Source organism: Macrobrachium rosenbergii, chromosome 12 (assembly GCF_040412425.1).
Source record: "Macrobrachium rosenbergii isolate ZJJX-2024 chromosome 12, ASM4041242v1, whole genome shotgun sequence".
Lineage (NCBI taxonomy): Eukaryota > Metazoa > Arthropoda > Malacostraca > Decapoda > Palaemonidae > Macrobrachium > Macrobrachium rosenbergii.
This window is the reverse complement of record NC_089752.1, coordinates 116,317,068-116,333,305: the sequence shown is the minus strand read 5'-3', so window position 1 is coordinate 116,333,305 and position 16,238 is coordinate 116,317,068. Positions and strand designations below refer to the sequence as shown.

The following is a 16,238-nucleotide window of genomic DNA, read 5'->3' as shown; positions in this document are numbered from 1 at the left end:
TTAGAGAAAAGTCTCAAGCTTAAAGGTATTGAGTATGGGTACATTTCTTAAAATTAGAAACTTGGTAAAATGATTAGATATTACAATTTTCATATCAGAAAACTGCCACTTTAGTTTCTTATAAATTTGTAGGTAAATTCCAAAGACAAGAAATGGATCAGAGCAAATGACTCAGTATTTAAATTAAACAAAAAAAGGTTTCTCTAAAGCTCACTAGTGCACCAGTCAGAATTACATTGTGGAAGCAGTGTAGCTTCTTAGCCATGCAACTCAAACAAAATTTTCTTAGTTACCCATTTGCTTACAAAGATTAGGGTTTCAAGTGTCTTTTAATGTAAGGGACATTCACGGTAGATTTAGGCCTTGGATAAGGCTGGTCACTGAAATTGTTAAAAAATTGGCTTTTTTATCACAAGGCAACTTTACAGTTCAGATAAGAATCATGTTTTAATAATAACAGGAAGTTTGCGGCTTAAAATGGTCTCCTGACGGACGTCTTCTGGCATCCGGTGGTAATGACAATCAAGTAAATATTTGGGAAAATATGAACACAAGTCCTCTCCATACATTTTCCCAACATCAAGCAGCTATTAGGGTAAGTTTTGTTACTTTCATTACAGCAGTTTGACAAAAGTACTTAATGAAATAGCATTAATATCAGATGAAAGAATTTTCTGAATTTGTCCAATATTCTTTCTTTATGGATCATTTTAGTGGTATCTTTTGTCATTCCTTTTTGTCCTCTAAAAAAAACTAAAAAATATTTTAAATCCAAGTTTTCAGCACATTAAAAGAATGATTATCAAAGGATTTTAAAAATTTTCTTATGTGAATCCTCCTGAAAAAAAAGATAGTTGTTTAATGATAGCTACCAATTGCAACAATGATTTAAATGATTGAAGTATGTCCCACATACTTGCCATCCCTCATTTGGTAATCGTTAACCAGTGCAGTAAAATTTCAGGCAATGCTTCTGGGTATTTTTATATGATCTTCAGTGTCATGGAATTGAGCTCTCTCACTTGAGGGTACCCTTTTTTTTTGTTTTTTAGCTAATATTGATTGATTTTATTTTGTTGTACTAATGTGTATATATAATTAGACAGATATAGATAGTCCATCTAGATAGATATATATTATCTTTGTATAATTTCTACTTTTTGTAACTTCTATGGGAGCTTGCATTGATTTTTGTGTGTCCCTTAAGAATGTATGTTCATTTTTGTACATGCAACTTACCCGTCAGATATATACTTAGCTATAGTCTCCGACGTTCCCGACAGAATTTCAAAACTCGCGGCACACGCACAGGTAGGTCAGGTGATCAACCATACCCGCCGCTGGGTGGCGGGAATAGGAACCATTCCCGTTTTCTAATCAGATTTTCTCTGTCGCTGGTTCCGGCAACATCTGTTGTTGGTTCCTCCTGCTTTGATTTTCGTTTTCTCGCTTGCTGAGGATCTATTTGGCCTGATTTTGGTGACGTATTGGATCTTTGGTTTGGCATACGCTATTGTGGACTGTTTTTTGGATTTGCTTTTGGATTGTTCATTAAGATGTTTGACGTTAATGTTTCGCCTGTGTTCCGTGTGTGTGCTAGGCAAGGTGAGGTTGCCGAAAGCTTCGGTAGACCCTCACACTGTATGTATGAGGTGTAGGGGGAATGATTGTTCTTCGGACAATAGGTGCAAGGAGTGTGAGAAATTGTCTGATCAGGAATGGAAGGTTTTGTCTTCTTATCTGAAGAAGCTTGAAAAGGATAGAGTTAGGAAGGCTTCCTCCAGAAGCTCGAGTAGGTCTCGCTCTGCTGAGCACGAGTTAGAAATTAACCCAGTAGACTCTCCTAATCCTTTGGTTTCAGCCCCTTCTCCCTTCATCGAACCTGTGGATTCGTCCTCTGAAATGGGCGATGAAAGCGGAACTTCTTCAGATGAAATCGCAACTGCGTGCGATGATGAAGGAAGGTAAGAGTGACAGTGATATGTGCAGTGTCCCCAGTGTAGTGGAGGGGGCGTCTGATCGGCCCGCATTGCTCCTAGGCCTAGACCTCTTCCAAACTCCCAGGACCAGTGGAGGAGGAATGTCGAAAGCCGCAGGGAGGATGTAGAGCATCCCCAACGATCAGGCGTCCCTTCGGCAGATCCTGTTGTTGCGTCCCAGGCTGCCTTGGATCGCCATAGAAAAGGCATCCTGAAAAAGTGTCTGACGCGTCTTCTCCGAGACGTGGTTGGAGTTCGGCTGAGGAGTCGCGCCCTTTGAAGAGATCTTGGAAGGCTCCTAGAGTAGAGCGTTTGGACTCGAGCCCTGAGCGCTTCCCGGAGGATTCTCCTATTGTCAGGAAGAGAGCTCGTAGATCCCCCTCCTCCTCTCCATCAGGGGTGAAGGATTCGACGAAGAAGATTTTGATCGGCCTCCAGGAGCAGTTATCGGCGCTTGTTGGATCTCTTGCTAAGGACTCCTCTTCTCGTAGGAAGGATGACTTTCTTCCTGTCAAGAGTTCCAGGAAGCTCTCGTCTTCAACTCGTCGCTCTTCTCCTGCCAAGCTTCCTTCTTCCAGCAAGTTTTCTTCGCCTCGTAGACGCGCCGCGAACAGGCGCCAGTCTCCCAGCAGGCGCACTTCTTCCAGGCGCTCGTCATCGAGAGAAGCGCCTCTCCTTCCAGGCGCACTCGCCTCACTGTACTTCTCCTTTGGGCAGGCGCCGCGTCGTCTTCCAAGCTCCTCCTTCCGGCAGACGCCGCTCTCTACCAAGCGCCCTGCGTTTTAGGGCCTCTCCTGGAAGGCTCTCATCAGTGGACAGGACCCCTCTCCTGACAGGCGCCCGTCCGGGGTCAGGCGCCATTCTCCTGGTAGGCGCTCTTCGTTGGACAGGAGTGCTTCTCCTTCCAGGCTCGCTTCGCCTGATAGGCGCTCTTCTTCTCTTAAGCCTTCCTCTCCGCCTGCTGCTTTGGAGGAAGTTTCAGAAGAGGATTCTCCTAAGGACGCTGGAGTTTCGGATTACAAACGGTTGGCCGGTTCTAATTCAGGAGTTTGGAGATTCTCTTTGTCATGCTGCCCCTCCTTCTCCGGGATCTTTGTGGGACAGCACCAAGTCAACTAGACCCTCTTCGTTTGTCAAGATGCGCCCTACGATTTCGATGAGGAAGGCCTTTAAAGGAGTCGGGGAGTGGATGCAATCTAAGAAGGATGCAAGCAAGACGGTTTCTCTTTCCCTCCTTTGAAACTTTTGGGAAAATCAGGAATGTGGTATGAGACCAAGGAGCCTATGGGGTTGGGGCTCCCCACATCTGCTGACGCAGATTTCTCTAATCTGGTTGACTCCTCCAGGAGACTTTCCCTTTCTTCAGCGAAGGCGACTTGGGGAATGAGTGAAATGGATCATCTCCTCAAGGGTCTTTTTAGAGTTGTGGAGGTCTTCAACTTTATGGATTGGTCTCTTGGAGCTTTGGCCAACAGGACTCGGGATCCCGAATTCCTGTGTTTGGATGACTTCGTGAGTGTTTTGTCTTGCTTGGACAAAGCAGTGAGGGACGGTTCCGCGGAAGTCGCTGCCTTATTCGGAGCTGCTATTCTGAAGAAGAGGTCAGTATTCAGCTCTTTCCTCACGAAGTCTGTGTCTCCTCTTCAGAGATCCTCTCTTCTGTTTGCTCCTTTTTCTCCTCACCTTTTTCCTCAAAATTTGGTGAAGGAGATTTCTCGCTCGTTATCTGAAAAGGCGACACAGGACCTTTTGGCCCAGTCATCGAAGAGGGTCAGACCTGCCGTCCCTTTCGCCAAGAAGGAGAAGGCTCCCTTTCAGGAGCCCTTTCGAGGTGGTCCTTCGTCCAGATCCTCCTTCAGGAGCAAAAGACCAGAGAGAAGAGGAAGGTCTTCCTCTCGTCCTATCAGAAGGACCAAATGAAGAACGAGTACTCCAGACGACAGTGGGTGCCAGACTGCTACAATTCGCCGAGGTCTGGGCACAGAGAGGGGCGGACGACTGGTCCCTCTCCATTTTAAGAAGAGGCTACCTTATCCCCTTCAGGGAAAGTCCTCCTTTAACATCAACTCCCAGGGAGTTATCCGCCAGCTACAGGGATCCCATCAAGAACCAGGCTCTTTTTCTAGCAGTGGAACAAATGTTAGAAAAGGAAGCAATAGAACCGGTTCAAGACCTCCATTCCCCCGGGTTTTACAACCGTCTTTTTCTGGTTCCGAAATCCTCGGGGGGTTGGAGACCGGTTCTGGATGTAAGCGCCCTGAATTTCTTCGTAATCAAGACGAAATTCAAGATGGAGACTACCTCTTCGGTTCTTGCAGCTCTTCGTCCAGGGGATTGGATGGTCTCCCTGGACCTGCAGGACGCTTACTTCCACATTCCCATTCATCCTCGTCAAGAAAGTTCCTGAGGTTCGTGATTGGGAAAAGTTTTTCAATTCAGGTCCCTGTGCTTCGGTCTTTCGACGGCCCCACAAGTGTTCACGGGCATCTTAAGGAATGTGGCACGCTGGCTTCACTTAGAGGGAGTGAGGATATCAATGTATCTCGACGATTGGCTGATTCGAGCTCAATCAAAGGACAGTTGTCTGGAGTACTTGTCGATCACCTAAATATGACACAGTCCCTTGGACTATTAGTAAACCTACAGAAATCCCAGGTTGTTCCAAGAGCAGAGCATTGTTTACCTGGGGATTCTGATGGATTCTCGGATTTTCTAGCCTTTCCATCCCAAGAGAGAATAGATCGCTGCATAGAAAAGGTGACAGTTTTTCTAAGGAGAAAACATTGTTCAGCGAGGGAGTGGATGAGTCTGCTGGGGACCATTTCCTCGCTGGAACAGTTCGTCTCCTTGGGAAAACTTCATCTGAGACCTCTTCAGTTTTTCCTAAAGGAGAGTTGGGACCAGAAGTCTCAGGACTTAGCAACTTTGTTCCAAATTTCGGACAAGATAAAAGAGGATCTCAACTGGTGGTTAGACCCTCGAAAATTATGCCAAGGACTGTCTCTTCAGTTGCCGAGCCCTACCCCTAGTGTTGTTCTCAGACGCCTCGGAGTCGGGATGGGGGCAACACTAGGGTCGAGAGAAGTGTCAGGCACCTGGGAGGAGACCAGGTGAACTGGCACATCAACAAGAAAGAGCTATCAGCAGTTCATTTGGCTCTCATCAAGTTCGAGTTCCTTGTCGCAGGACAAGTAGTCCAAGTGAACTCAGACAACACTACTGCCCTGGCTTATATAAGGAAACAGGGAGGAACACACTCCTTCTCCCTTTACGAAACGGCAAAAACGTTGCTGTTATGGGCTCAGGAGAGGAGGATCAGACTCCTCACCAGATTTGTACAGGGAGAGAGGAATGTGAGGGCCGACCTTCTCAGCAGGAAGGATCAGGTCCTTCCCACAGAGTGGACTCTCCATTCAGAAGTCTGCGAAAGACTGTGGAACCTGTGGGGAAGGCCGAATATCGACCTTTTTGCAACCCACTGGAATGCAAGGCTAGAAAACTACTGCTCTCCGATATCGGACCCGAGAGCAGTTGCAATAGACAGTCTTCTCCTAGATTGGACAGGATTAGACGGGTATGCCTTTCCCCCATTCAAGATCCTGGGAGAAGTGGTAAGAAAGTTTGCATCATCGGAAGGCGCGAGACTGACACTGGTAGCTCCGTTTTGGCCAGCTCAAGATTGGTTCACAGAGGTACTGGAATGGATAGTAGATTTTCCAAGATCGCTTCCACACAGGAACGATCTTCTCAAACAGCCCCACTTCAACAGATTCCACAAGAATCTCCCCGCTCTCAGTCTAACTGCCTTCAGACTATCGAAGGTCTGGTCAGAGCGAAGGGTTTTTCGCACAAAGCTGCGAAGGCTATTGCAAGAGCCAGGAGATCCTCAACCCTTCGCGTCTACCAGTCGAAGTGGGAGGTCTTTAGAAGATGGTGCAGGACCAATAAGATATCCTCTTCCAGTACCTCTGTGACAAACATTGCTGATTTCTTTATCTTCCTGAGGGAACATTGCAACCTCGCTGTATCCACAATTAAGGGATACAGGAGTATGTTATCTTCAGTTTTCAGACACAGAGATCTGAATATCTTGGAAAACAGAGACCTTCATGACCTTATAAGGTCTTTTGAAACGTCAAAATTCATGACTTCGAAACCTCCCAGTTGGAATCTAGACATAGTTTTGAAATTCTTAATGTCTAAAAAATTCGAACCTCCTCATCAAGCTTCCTTCAGGGATCTCACCAGGAAGTCACTTTTCCTCTTTGCCCTTGCCTCAGCTAAGAGAATAAGTGAAATACAAGCCTTAGACGGCAAAGTTGGTTTTAAGGAAGGTTCGGCTATATGCTCCTTTAAACCATTCTTTCTAGCGAAGAATGAGAATCCTTCTAAACCGTGGCCAAGAACCTTTGAATTAAAAGGTCTTTCTTCTGTGACGGGACATGAGTTGGAGAGGACTCTATGCCCTGTCAGGAGCCTTAAATTCTACTTAGAAAAGAAGAAATCTCTGGGAGGATCGGTTGAAAGTCTTTGGTGCTCTGTCAGGAATCCTTCACGAGCAATCTCAAAGAATGCGCTGTCCTTTTTTATTAAGGACGTCATCAAGGAAGCGCATATCTCATGTGAAGATGAGCACTTTAAGCTCCTTAGAGTGAAAGCACACGAAGTGAGAGCCATTGCTACATCCTTGGCTTTTCACAAGACGTTGTCTCTCCAGTCTATTATAGAGGCAACCTATTGGAGGTGTAATTCAACGTTCGCATCTCATTACTTACGAGATATTAGAGTAACGTATGATAAGTGCTTCTCTCTAGGAGCGCACGTATCTCTGGATTCGGTGCTGGGACAGGGAGCTGAATCCAATCCTTTTAGTTTAGTTAATTTAGTTGTTTTTAGGCTTGGTGGTGTGTGTTTTTATGGTTGGTTGGAAGAGGGTGATGGAATTATGCTTCCCCTTTCAATTCTTATCACTAACAAGGTTAGGATTGGTCAGGTGGTCGGGATTGGTTGTCATGTTCCTTGTAATTTGTATGGACACCTAGCTCTGTCATGTAAGAGGGATAGCCCCCATTGATACGATTCAGGTGTAGGCTCGGTCATGTAAGTGGGTCAGCCCCCTTTGACACGATCCGCTATAGGCTCGGCCATGTTAGTGGGTCATCCCCCATTGGCACGATCCAGAAGGGCTGTCAGTCACAGGTCACATCCTCGCTGAAGCTCCTGAGGCAAGCAGACTCATAGACAGTATCCATGAAGTCTTCTGCCCAATCAGGTAAGAACCATGGTTTTTTGTTTATCCTACAACATATGTTGTTTCCCGTTTTTTAGTTATTTTCTGTCTCTTGCCCTCCTCCAAGGGTGCCATTCAGCTAAGTATATATCTGACGGGTAAGTTGCATGTACAAAAATGATATTTTTATGATAAAATAAAGTTTTGTACATACTTACCCGGCAGATATATACGATTGATGGCCCGCCCAGCCTCCTCAGGAGACAGGTGGAAGAGAAAATCTGATTAGAAAACGGAATGGTTCCTATTCCCGCCACCCAGCGGCGGGTATGGTTGATCACCTGACCTACCTGTGCGTGTGCCGCGAGTTTTGAAATTTGTCGGGAACGCCGGAGACTATAGCTAAGTATATATCTGCCGGGTAAGTATGTACAAAACTTTATTTTATCATAAAAATATCATTTTAAATATCATGAAGTTCATAAAGTGAAATTCAGATCAGTCTCTTAAGACTCCTAACACATTTCTTCCGTTTGGAGGCATCAAAGACCAACTGCTGGAAATTGTGCTTGTAGCGGAGTGAGGAAGGGCTGTCTTAAATTTTCAACTGTTTTGCTTTGCTGTTGAATCAGCATTGATGAGAATGTAATCTTTATAGGTCTTAGAGCAAAACAGAGTGGTAGTTATGACAGTGACTCCTCACTTGCAGAGTTGGTAGTTTCTAATATGGGTGAATGTTTTGAAGGGAGAAGTGTGTTGGAAAGAAACTCAGATTTTTAATGATTTTTATTATTTTACATTGATGATATGAGCATCAGTATACATATTTTTGATTAATACCAAAAATATAAAACCTTTTGAATAAAGATATTTTACTTGATGTAGTGTAATTCACATTTCCCTTTTCAGTGTTGCATTTAGTTTTGTGTAGCATGTTTTATTCAACTGTTTAATTGTTTTATAAAATATTTTCCCCCCTGATAATGTCCCTTTATTTCAGGCTGTAAGTTGGTGTCCTTGGCAGAATAATATTTTGGCGACAGGTGGTGGAACAGCTGATCGTACCATAAGGCTGTGGAATTGCACAACTGGTCTCTGTCTGAAAGAAGTTCATACTAATTCTCAGGTAATGTTGATTTTACATGGGAACTTACTTTTTTCTTCTTAATACTACTGTAGAAGGTCTGTTCTTTTTATCCCTGGTATAACAGAAATACAGCATAAAGTTGATTTTTTGAGAAGCTTGTGATTGTATCTTGAAAACGTTTGGTTTTTAATTTCATTAATATACAGGCTTTCTACTGAGCAGTTATACAAAACAGGCAGCAGCGTAATTTTAAATACTCATCATCGTCATCATTTAGGCTTTCAATCCTAAGCTTTTGTCCTTTTTGGGTAAATCCTATAAATCCAACCTATATAAATTCAGTTAAGTGAGCTATCCAAGTTAATAAGATTTGTGTGTTCATTACAACAGCATATTGAATAAATGTAGGAAGATATATGGGAAGGTAAAACATACAGCAGTTTTAGCATGAATTTTCATGAAAAAATACTCTTAATGATGCGTGGGTCATGGCAAAGCTGTTTGTGGGTCAGGGCAAAACTTATCTGTGTCAGGTAAAATTCCTGGGCTTTGTAATGCTTTTCCTTGATCACCCGCTGTAAAGTGACTTGTTGCAGTGAAATGCTATTTTGATTTTTGAAAATGAATGATTATATAAAGAATGAACAAAATAAAAATGATTTGAGTTGAAGTTACCAAAAATTTTCTACCAATGACAGTTGTCTAAAATCATTTGAGTCTGAGAGAATTAGTGTATGGTAGAGAATTTATATACAATAGAAGCTGAACAAACTGCTGTAAAGGGTGTCCAGGGGCTGGAAAACAGATGGACATCTAAAAGACAGATATTTTGGTTGTGTGAAGGAAAGTCTAGGGGGACAGTTTGTCAGGAAAGTAATAGATTTGTGCTAGTAGAACAAAGAGAAATAGGGGTTCCCTGAAAATCATCAGAAAAGGACATTGATGAAGACCTGGACCAGGCAGTAGTCGAGTAGAAAGTGCACATAAGAGGGAAATCAGTGCACCTCGTTCAGTGCACTGTAGGCATTACTTAAGGTTCTTTGCAGCGTCCCTTCAACCTAGCTGCAACCCCTTTCATTCCCTTTACTATACCTCTGTTCATATTCTCTTTCTTCTACAGTTTTATATGTTTTTTACCGGTTTCTAGCTGGAGGTAGAAGATTTATCCGTACGTTAAGACTGTAGATTTGTTAGTTAGGAAAAATACAAAATAACTAAAAATTTGTCATTTTAAGAGGTTTATTTAGAAATGTATGCCATTTAAAATGGTAGCATAACTAAAAATAATCATAATACTGCAGCTGAGAGTACAGAATTCTGTTAAGTTGAGGTCTATTACTGAATTTGTCTCCAGACTTCTGAGGAAAGTTGAGAAGTTGACTCCCAAGTTAACTTGGAAATGTAAATGTGTCATATTTCAAAGTCAGATAACTTTCAAAATATTGATAATTCTTCATAAAACTATGACCGCTTGTTATCCTGTAGAGAATATCTAAAAATGTCAGTGAAAAACCTGATTGTTTTACACAATGTGTATGCAAAAAACTTGAAAGGAAATGGGTTAAGTTGAATTTTAATTTTTTTCTTTAATACTTTTATTATTCTTTCTTTAGTACACATTATTACATCAGTTCATACTTAACACTTGTTTGATGTGATTAACACAACTTTTACTATTCTGGTCTTTTACTTTGTTTCCTGTGTACTTCACAGCTGAAATCCTTATCTTCAGTCTTAATTTTGTAATCCCTTGAAAGCTTGTAAGCAGCAGTACAACATTTACCAAACATCTTAAGGCATTGGAAGAAAAGAATGCTCAACAGTAAGGTGTTTGTAATTGTTAGGTAAACATTATATATACAGTGAACAATATGATATTTGTCTACTTTAGATGTTCCATATATATTTACTGTTAACTATTTGAAAGGTGTTATCTTTATCACTTTATTGTGAATGACTGAGGTGTTCTTTTGTGTTGATTCTTTTTTAGAGAGCCATATAATATGCTATGAAGAGTTTTACATGTCTTTCATTTTTCTCCACAGGTTTCATCCTTAGTTTGGTCACCGCATTATAAAGAAATTATTTCTGGTCATGGATTCTCGAATAACCAGCTCACCATATGGTCTTACCCATCAATGTTGAAAGTGGCTGATTTGTCAGGTATGCAATGAGTTCTTTTAACAAAAAAAACCTTGAAAGTACTCCTGTGGTCATAGAAAAATTAAGCACATTGCAAACTGAAGTAGTAAAGAAAATAGTGACCAGTACTAAATTGTAATGTCTTACTGATTTTCTTTTGCTCAATGGCCAAATTGTTGTCTTATGAAATACGAACTCTTTTTACATATGTTTATTCACCCTTTTATGGACAGATCAATCAAGGGCTGTACTGAATAGCTGTTAAAGTCAAATAAGACAAGTTTAGACAGATCCAAGAATCATCTGGTTTTGATTTAACATATGGATGGGGTTTCGATTGTGTATGCAGAATCTCCAGTCTTGAGAGGCTGCATAAACCAAAGAAGGTCTTAGAATGTACGATACCAAGTTAGCTATTTTTTTATATCAACTCCTGGCCAAGATAATGTCTAACTTCATTGCAAATGTTAAGTTGAGGATGGAGGGCAAAGGTACCAGTTAAAGGTGTGATAGGCCTATGACCATGACGGATTTCTTCACGCCGCCAACCCTATGTCTGTGCAGTTTGCCATATCCAGGGCTGCTTGTCAAAGGTGCCTCATCCTTCATTTGTTTTTTGTATTTACTCCATCCTGATAGGAATGGGTTATTTTGGAGCCCAGTACACTGCTTTCTGAAAGTCAAGTTATTGGTGGAGATTGTTCTGGCGGAAAGTAAGTGGTGTCATTTGACGGACATGCCTTCATTTTCCGTGTTTGGATGGTGCTTGACATTTTGACCGGCATTGGGATGGGTGAAGAGGCCAGACTCTGCTCTGAGGGATATCTCAAACCTCGTTTCCATTTGAAATGAAGGGCCTGATGGATCCATTCTTATGCCTGAAGGAATTTGTAAGTAACATTCTAACAAAATGACCTCACTGTAACCAGGGAAGTCATCTTCAAAATGGGAACTACTTCAACTTCTCTTAGACAGCAGTCAACTCTGTCTGAAAGAGTCAGCAGGAAAATTGTCATGTTAATGCAGTAGGCAGCAGTGATTGCTGACGCCTCTTAGGCATGGGTATCCTACTACCCCCAACAGAGTAACTTCAGCAAAGAAGCAACATTCATATCCCCTGTTAACTGTTCTTTTGTCACTGGGGACCTGTCTCCAAAAATTTTGAGATTGTAGCAGTTGTTAGAAGTGGACCATTGTGTGATGGAAGTTGTTAGTGGTGGCTACAAACTTAGTTTCTGGGAACACCACTCCCATTTGTTACAAGGCTTAGAGGTTTTGATGTTTACAGTGAGGATTCATAGGGGTTCCAAGCTCTGGATAGTGAGGGGAGATGGAGATGTTGCAGAAGCAGGAAATCAAGAAGTTATGGAAGAATTTGCTTGGGTTCTTCAGTCATCTATGTTGACTTCTGATGGTGACCAGTCATGAACTGCAGTCCGCTGGACAAGTCCATGCAGCAGACCCTTTTCAGGATGGAAACAGTTGCCTCAGGTCACATTTCATTAGGACAAGGGGCTCCCTGGTATCCTGGAAACTCGAAGAGTATCTGTGCACCTAGCTTCAAAGACATACCTTTTGCTTCTTGTGGTCAGGAAAGGTATATGGTTTCATTTCAGGGGTCTGTGTTTCAGCCGTTCAAGTCTTCTCCCAGACTTTAGCACAGAGGGAGCATGAGCTTTAGAGGTACTAGAATGATTGGTTGGTGATGGCAGCTTCAACAGTCGAGCTACAATGTCATTTTATGATTCAAGTCTGCCAATGCTTGGGACTAGACTTTAACAGGGAGATGTTGGGGTGATTATCATCAGTAAGATTTGAGTACCTGGGTATGGACAAAGACAAAAAAGCAACCCTAGTTTGTCTTTAGGAGTACTGGATTAGGAAACTGTCATTTCTGATACAGAAGTTCTGTGCCAGGATCTCCAGCCAATATGGCAGTCCCTGATCAGGTAATATATGACTGAAAACTTGATGATAGTACTTTACTTCAGAAATCATGGAAAAACAAGACCTGAAGTACTGCCTTTTCTAGTCATGAACATTGTTCTGTTGGCAAAGTCAAATGATGTTGAGGTAGCTCTATGATTCACTCCAGGAAGGCACAAGATTTGTTTACAAGCTTCATTTGAAAGCTACCAATGTACTGTCCTGTCCAGCCAGATCAGGCAGCCTGAAAGATAGATATGCTGATGCATTTCTGTGATGACCTGGAATCATAAGCCTTCTCCGTTTGAAATCAGTCAGGTTGACTCTGAACAACTTAGTTTATCTATGAATGTGATGGCCTTAACTACCCCTTTTTTGGTTCTCTGACTGTTGTGTTTTGAATGTTCCACAAGAACCTGTAGGTGGCACAGTATCATGCTTCAGCACTGTCCAGCAGTACTTAGCAAGGGATTTTTGGCAGAAGCAGCCATAGCCATCACCAGACTTTGCAGAGTTTCAGCCATCAACTTCTACCTGGTCAGTTAGAATCCCTTATTCCTTTAAGTGCAGATTTTATTTTCCTTCAGTATTGTAAGAAGCAGTTTATCTCATCAACCTTTTCTGCAAGTCTTTGAACTGTAGAAGCTAGACTGGTGAACTGTATAAGCTAGATGTGGATTTTTTAGTTTAACTGAGTAGGCTTAATCAGCATTTCAATGAGGGGGTTCCTCAAGAAATTTCTTAAGCCTCCAAGCTGGCCTTTTCCTTTGATTGAAGTTCCATCAGGTCTCCATACAAATCTTTGCATCAAGTCTCTGAAGATCATTTCTCCTTGCATTTGCACCTATGTGGCAGGTCAGCAATATTAATGCTCATTCTAATACCATTCATTATAAGGATAGTATTGTCATAGGTGTCATTTACACTGACCTCATGGTGGATTAGGCGGCTCCAAGTAGTCAGGACTTCCTCAGCAACTTTCACTATCCGTTCTCTTGCATCCATTATTACTAATAACTAAGGGAACTTTCTGTGTCTGGTGAGGGCAGTCCATCATCATCCTAGAAGAACCATAGGTGACTCCTCCAGGTTGTTCCTACAGGTCAGTTCTGGAAAACCTCAAGGACAGTATCTCTTACTGGCTCAGGCAGGTCTCCCTCAGACATTATGACTTCAGAGCGTTAAGTATCAAAGTATCATTGGTAAGAGTTTTAGTACTCAATTAGAGGCCTCTGTACTACTTTGGCTTTTCAGTGTAATTTAGATGTAGATGCTCTTTTAAACACAGGTACCTGGAGTTGCCAGATTACTTTGCAAAATTAATTGTTAAATTGGAATTTATAATACATGAATGAACAGTTACCTATTCACTGTAGCCCTTTGTTGGAGGACCTGTGGAAGTCAAGTTTCACCATTACCCTAACAGTGGGCTGTCATTCATTCATACATGGCATCCTAGATACAAGACTTCCAGAATTACAAGCTTCTTTTTCTTCAACATATGGTAATGTTGGCTTTCCTAAGATGACTGATTCTACCCTTAGGAAGACTGATTCTTGTCTAAGTTCTCCAGGGTCTTTCAACAGCTTGGCCCTCATACTTGAACTGTGGTTCAGGCATATATGGGTAGCGGAGTTGAGAACTAAAGTTCTATAAAAGACGTTTCTTTATGCCAACCCATCACTCATACAGGGGGGTATCTTTCCTGCTTTATGATTTCTTAGTTTCATACTTTGAGAAGAGAGTAGATTAAGATGATTGATGGGTATTTTGAGCTCAGGGTGGTGCATATGTTGTGGTATTACCAATAATCATCTATCTGTTAGACAAAAGAATATAGTGATGGGGATACATTCTAAGACTTATGTGGGCATATATTACTGATGGATTTTGTATGAAAAATAATGATATTTTATGAATATCTTTTGGCTATTTTTCTGCTGTGATGTGTTTTTAAATAGAGATATTTTTAAGGCTATTTAGTAATTGTTTGCCCATCTTTCTGTCTGGGTGCATTTTGTATGCAATCATGGTATTATAATTAAATCTTAAACATTTTAACTTCAGCATCAGCCATATCATTTGGTCAAGTTCAAGATTTAATATCCTCAGATTTTTAGATCTTTCCCAGTAATTTTCCTTTCATAACTGGTATTGTTTTCATATATGGCATTATGTTTCGGCATCAGATCAGACACTTCGTGACTGTCTCAAGGTGATTTGGTCAAGTCCAAAGACAAGTTTACTTTTCCTTGACAACTTGAACTCGCTGTTTTGTTCACAACGTTATGTTTAAAAATTCCTTCATTCTCTTGGGTTCAAGGTTATGGAGATTTTCCACATGCACTCCATAAGTGATCTTTCATAAAATTTCCAGCAATTACAGCACTGTATTGAAATAAAGGTTACAGGAAAGTTGCCTTTGCCTGTAATTAATTTAGATTCCCTGAATAATTTATACAAAAAGATGCGGAAACAGTCACTGACTGACTTTATGGTAGGATACAAAGTAGGCCGGTAGTATTGACAGCTTTCGTAATGCTGAATTGAAATTCTTTGCCATCTTCTTTCAGTTCTCAAGTATTGGGCATTCTCATATTTTTTTAATTGTCTTTCCTGTTCTGGCTGCTCAACCAAAGCATTTTGTAACTCAAATTTTCATATATATTTTACATAATCCTTTTGGAAAACCCATAAAAGTGACCAGAAATTTAATTTGTTATTCTTGTTAAACCACTTTCATCAACATACCTGAGAAAAAATTCCTTAGAATTCTTACTTTATTACACAGGTCACACCGGTCGTGTTTTAGAGCTGTGCGTGTCTCCAGATGGTCAGATGGTGGTTAGTGCTGCAGCAGACGAGACCATTCGTATGTGGAAGTGTTGGACTGTTGATAAAAAGGAGAAGAAAAAAGCAGAGTCAGGGGGCAGTCATCCAATATCCATGTTTTCTCGTACTATTCGTTAAATATTAGCTTTTGAAGTTCTGTTTCTGTTGGAGGCTTGCTAAGTTTCCTGTTTTTAAAACAAAGCATCAAATAAGTTGATTTTACTATTCATACGTACAAGTAGATATAGCAGTGCATATAATATGTGAAATTAAATATATATTTGCATACTGTAAAAAAATGTTGGTAGCTATCATGCAGTGTATTGATGCATTAGCGATGTTGCAAACGTGATGTGTGTTTTTTAACAGGTTTCGAACAATTGTTTTTTACAGGTTTTAAAGTCTATTTTAGAAAGGTTAGATATTTTTGTATGCTAATTATGTAAAAAGAAATTCACATATACAGCTGACTTGGGTAACGTAGCTCCTATAGCAAAAAATGGATATCTTCTCCATTAAATTCGTTTCCCTGCAAATGAATCTTTTTAAACTGCATTGTATTTTCATTCAGGTAAGAAAATTCAAACATAAAGGGTTCACATTTATATGAAGTAAACATTTGTGATACACTAATTTATTTGTATGATGTTTTAAATCTTGGCTTTATCTTTCCTCTTTTGTAATAAAGGTTTCAACTATTAAGTAATTTTCATATTTTCTTTGTAGGTAATTCAGAGATTTTCAGACAATATATTACTATATGAAATATTCTGACAGGTATTAGTACAGTATTGATTTTATACAAACCATCTATGGAGAATCCTTGCCAATAGGCACTGAAGGATATTAAAAACAGATTAAAGTAGCCAGATCTGCATCTTTTATAATGATAATGCACAAATATTCCCACAAGTATCCTTAGCAGCGCTGAAATATATTCTCACAAGTATCAATAGCAGTACTGAAATATATATGTGAGTGAACAGGAAAATGAGGTGGAATAGAGACCAATTATAAACCAAAGTAGAATAAATCATTGTTA

At 40.9% G+C, this 16,238-nt stretch overlaps 1 protein-coding gene across 5 annotated transcripts in view; it reads left to right on the top strand.

The window, feature by feature from the left end:
* fzy (cell division cycle 20 protein fzy) overlaps positions 1-15,898 on the top strand; it is a 157,216-nt gene extending 141,318 nt beyond the window's left edge. For all 5 annotated transcript variants that reach the window (XM_067112916.1, XM_067112918.1, XM_067112917.1 and 2 more), the window contains 4 exons: positions 461-595; positions 8,210-8,335; positions 10,342-10,459; positions 15,156-15,898. In XM_067112916.1, coding sequence (XP_066969017.1) covers positions 461-595; positions 8,210-8,335; positions 10,342-10,459; positions 15,156-15,334 — 558 coding nt within the window. In that variant the 3' untranslated portion in view covers positions 15,335-15,898. The remainder of the gene's footprint in view (positions 1-460; positions 596-8,209; positions 8,336-10,341; positions 10,460-15,155) is intronic.
* The last annotated feature ends 340 nt before the right edge of the window (positions 15,899-16,238 follow it).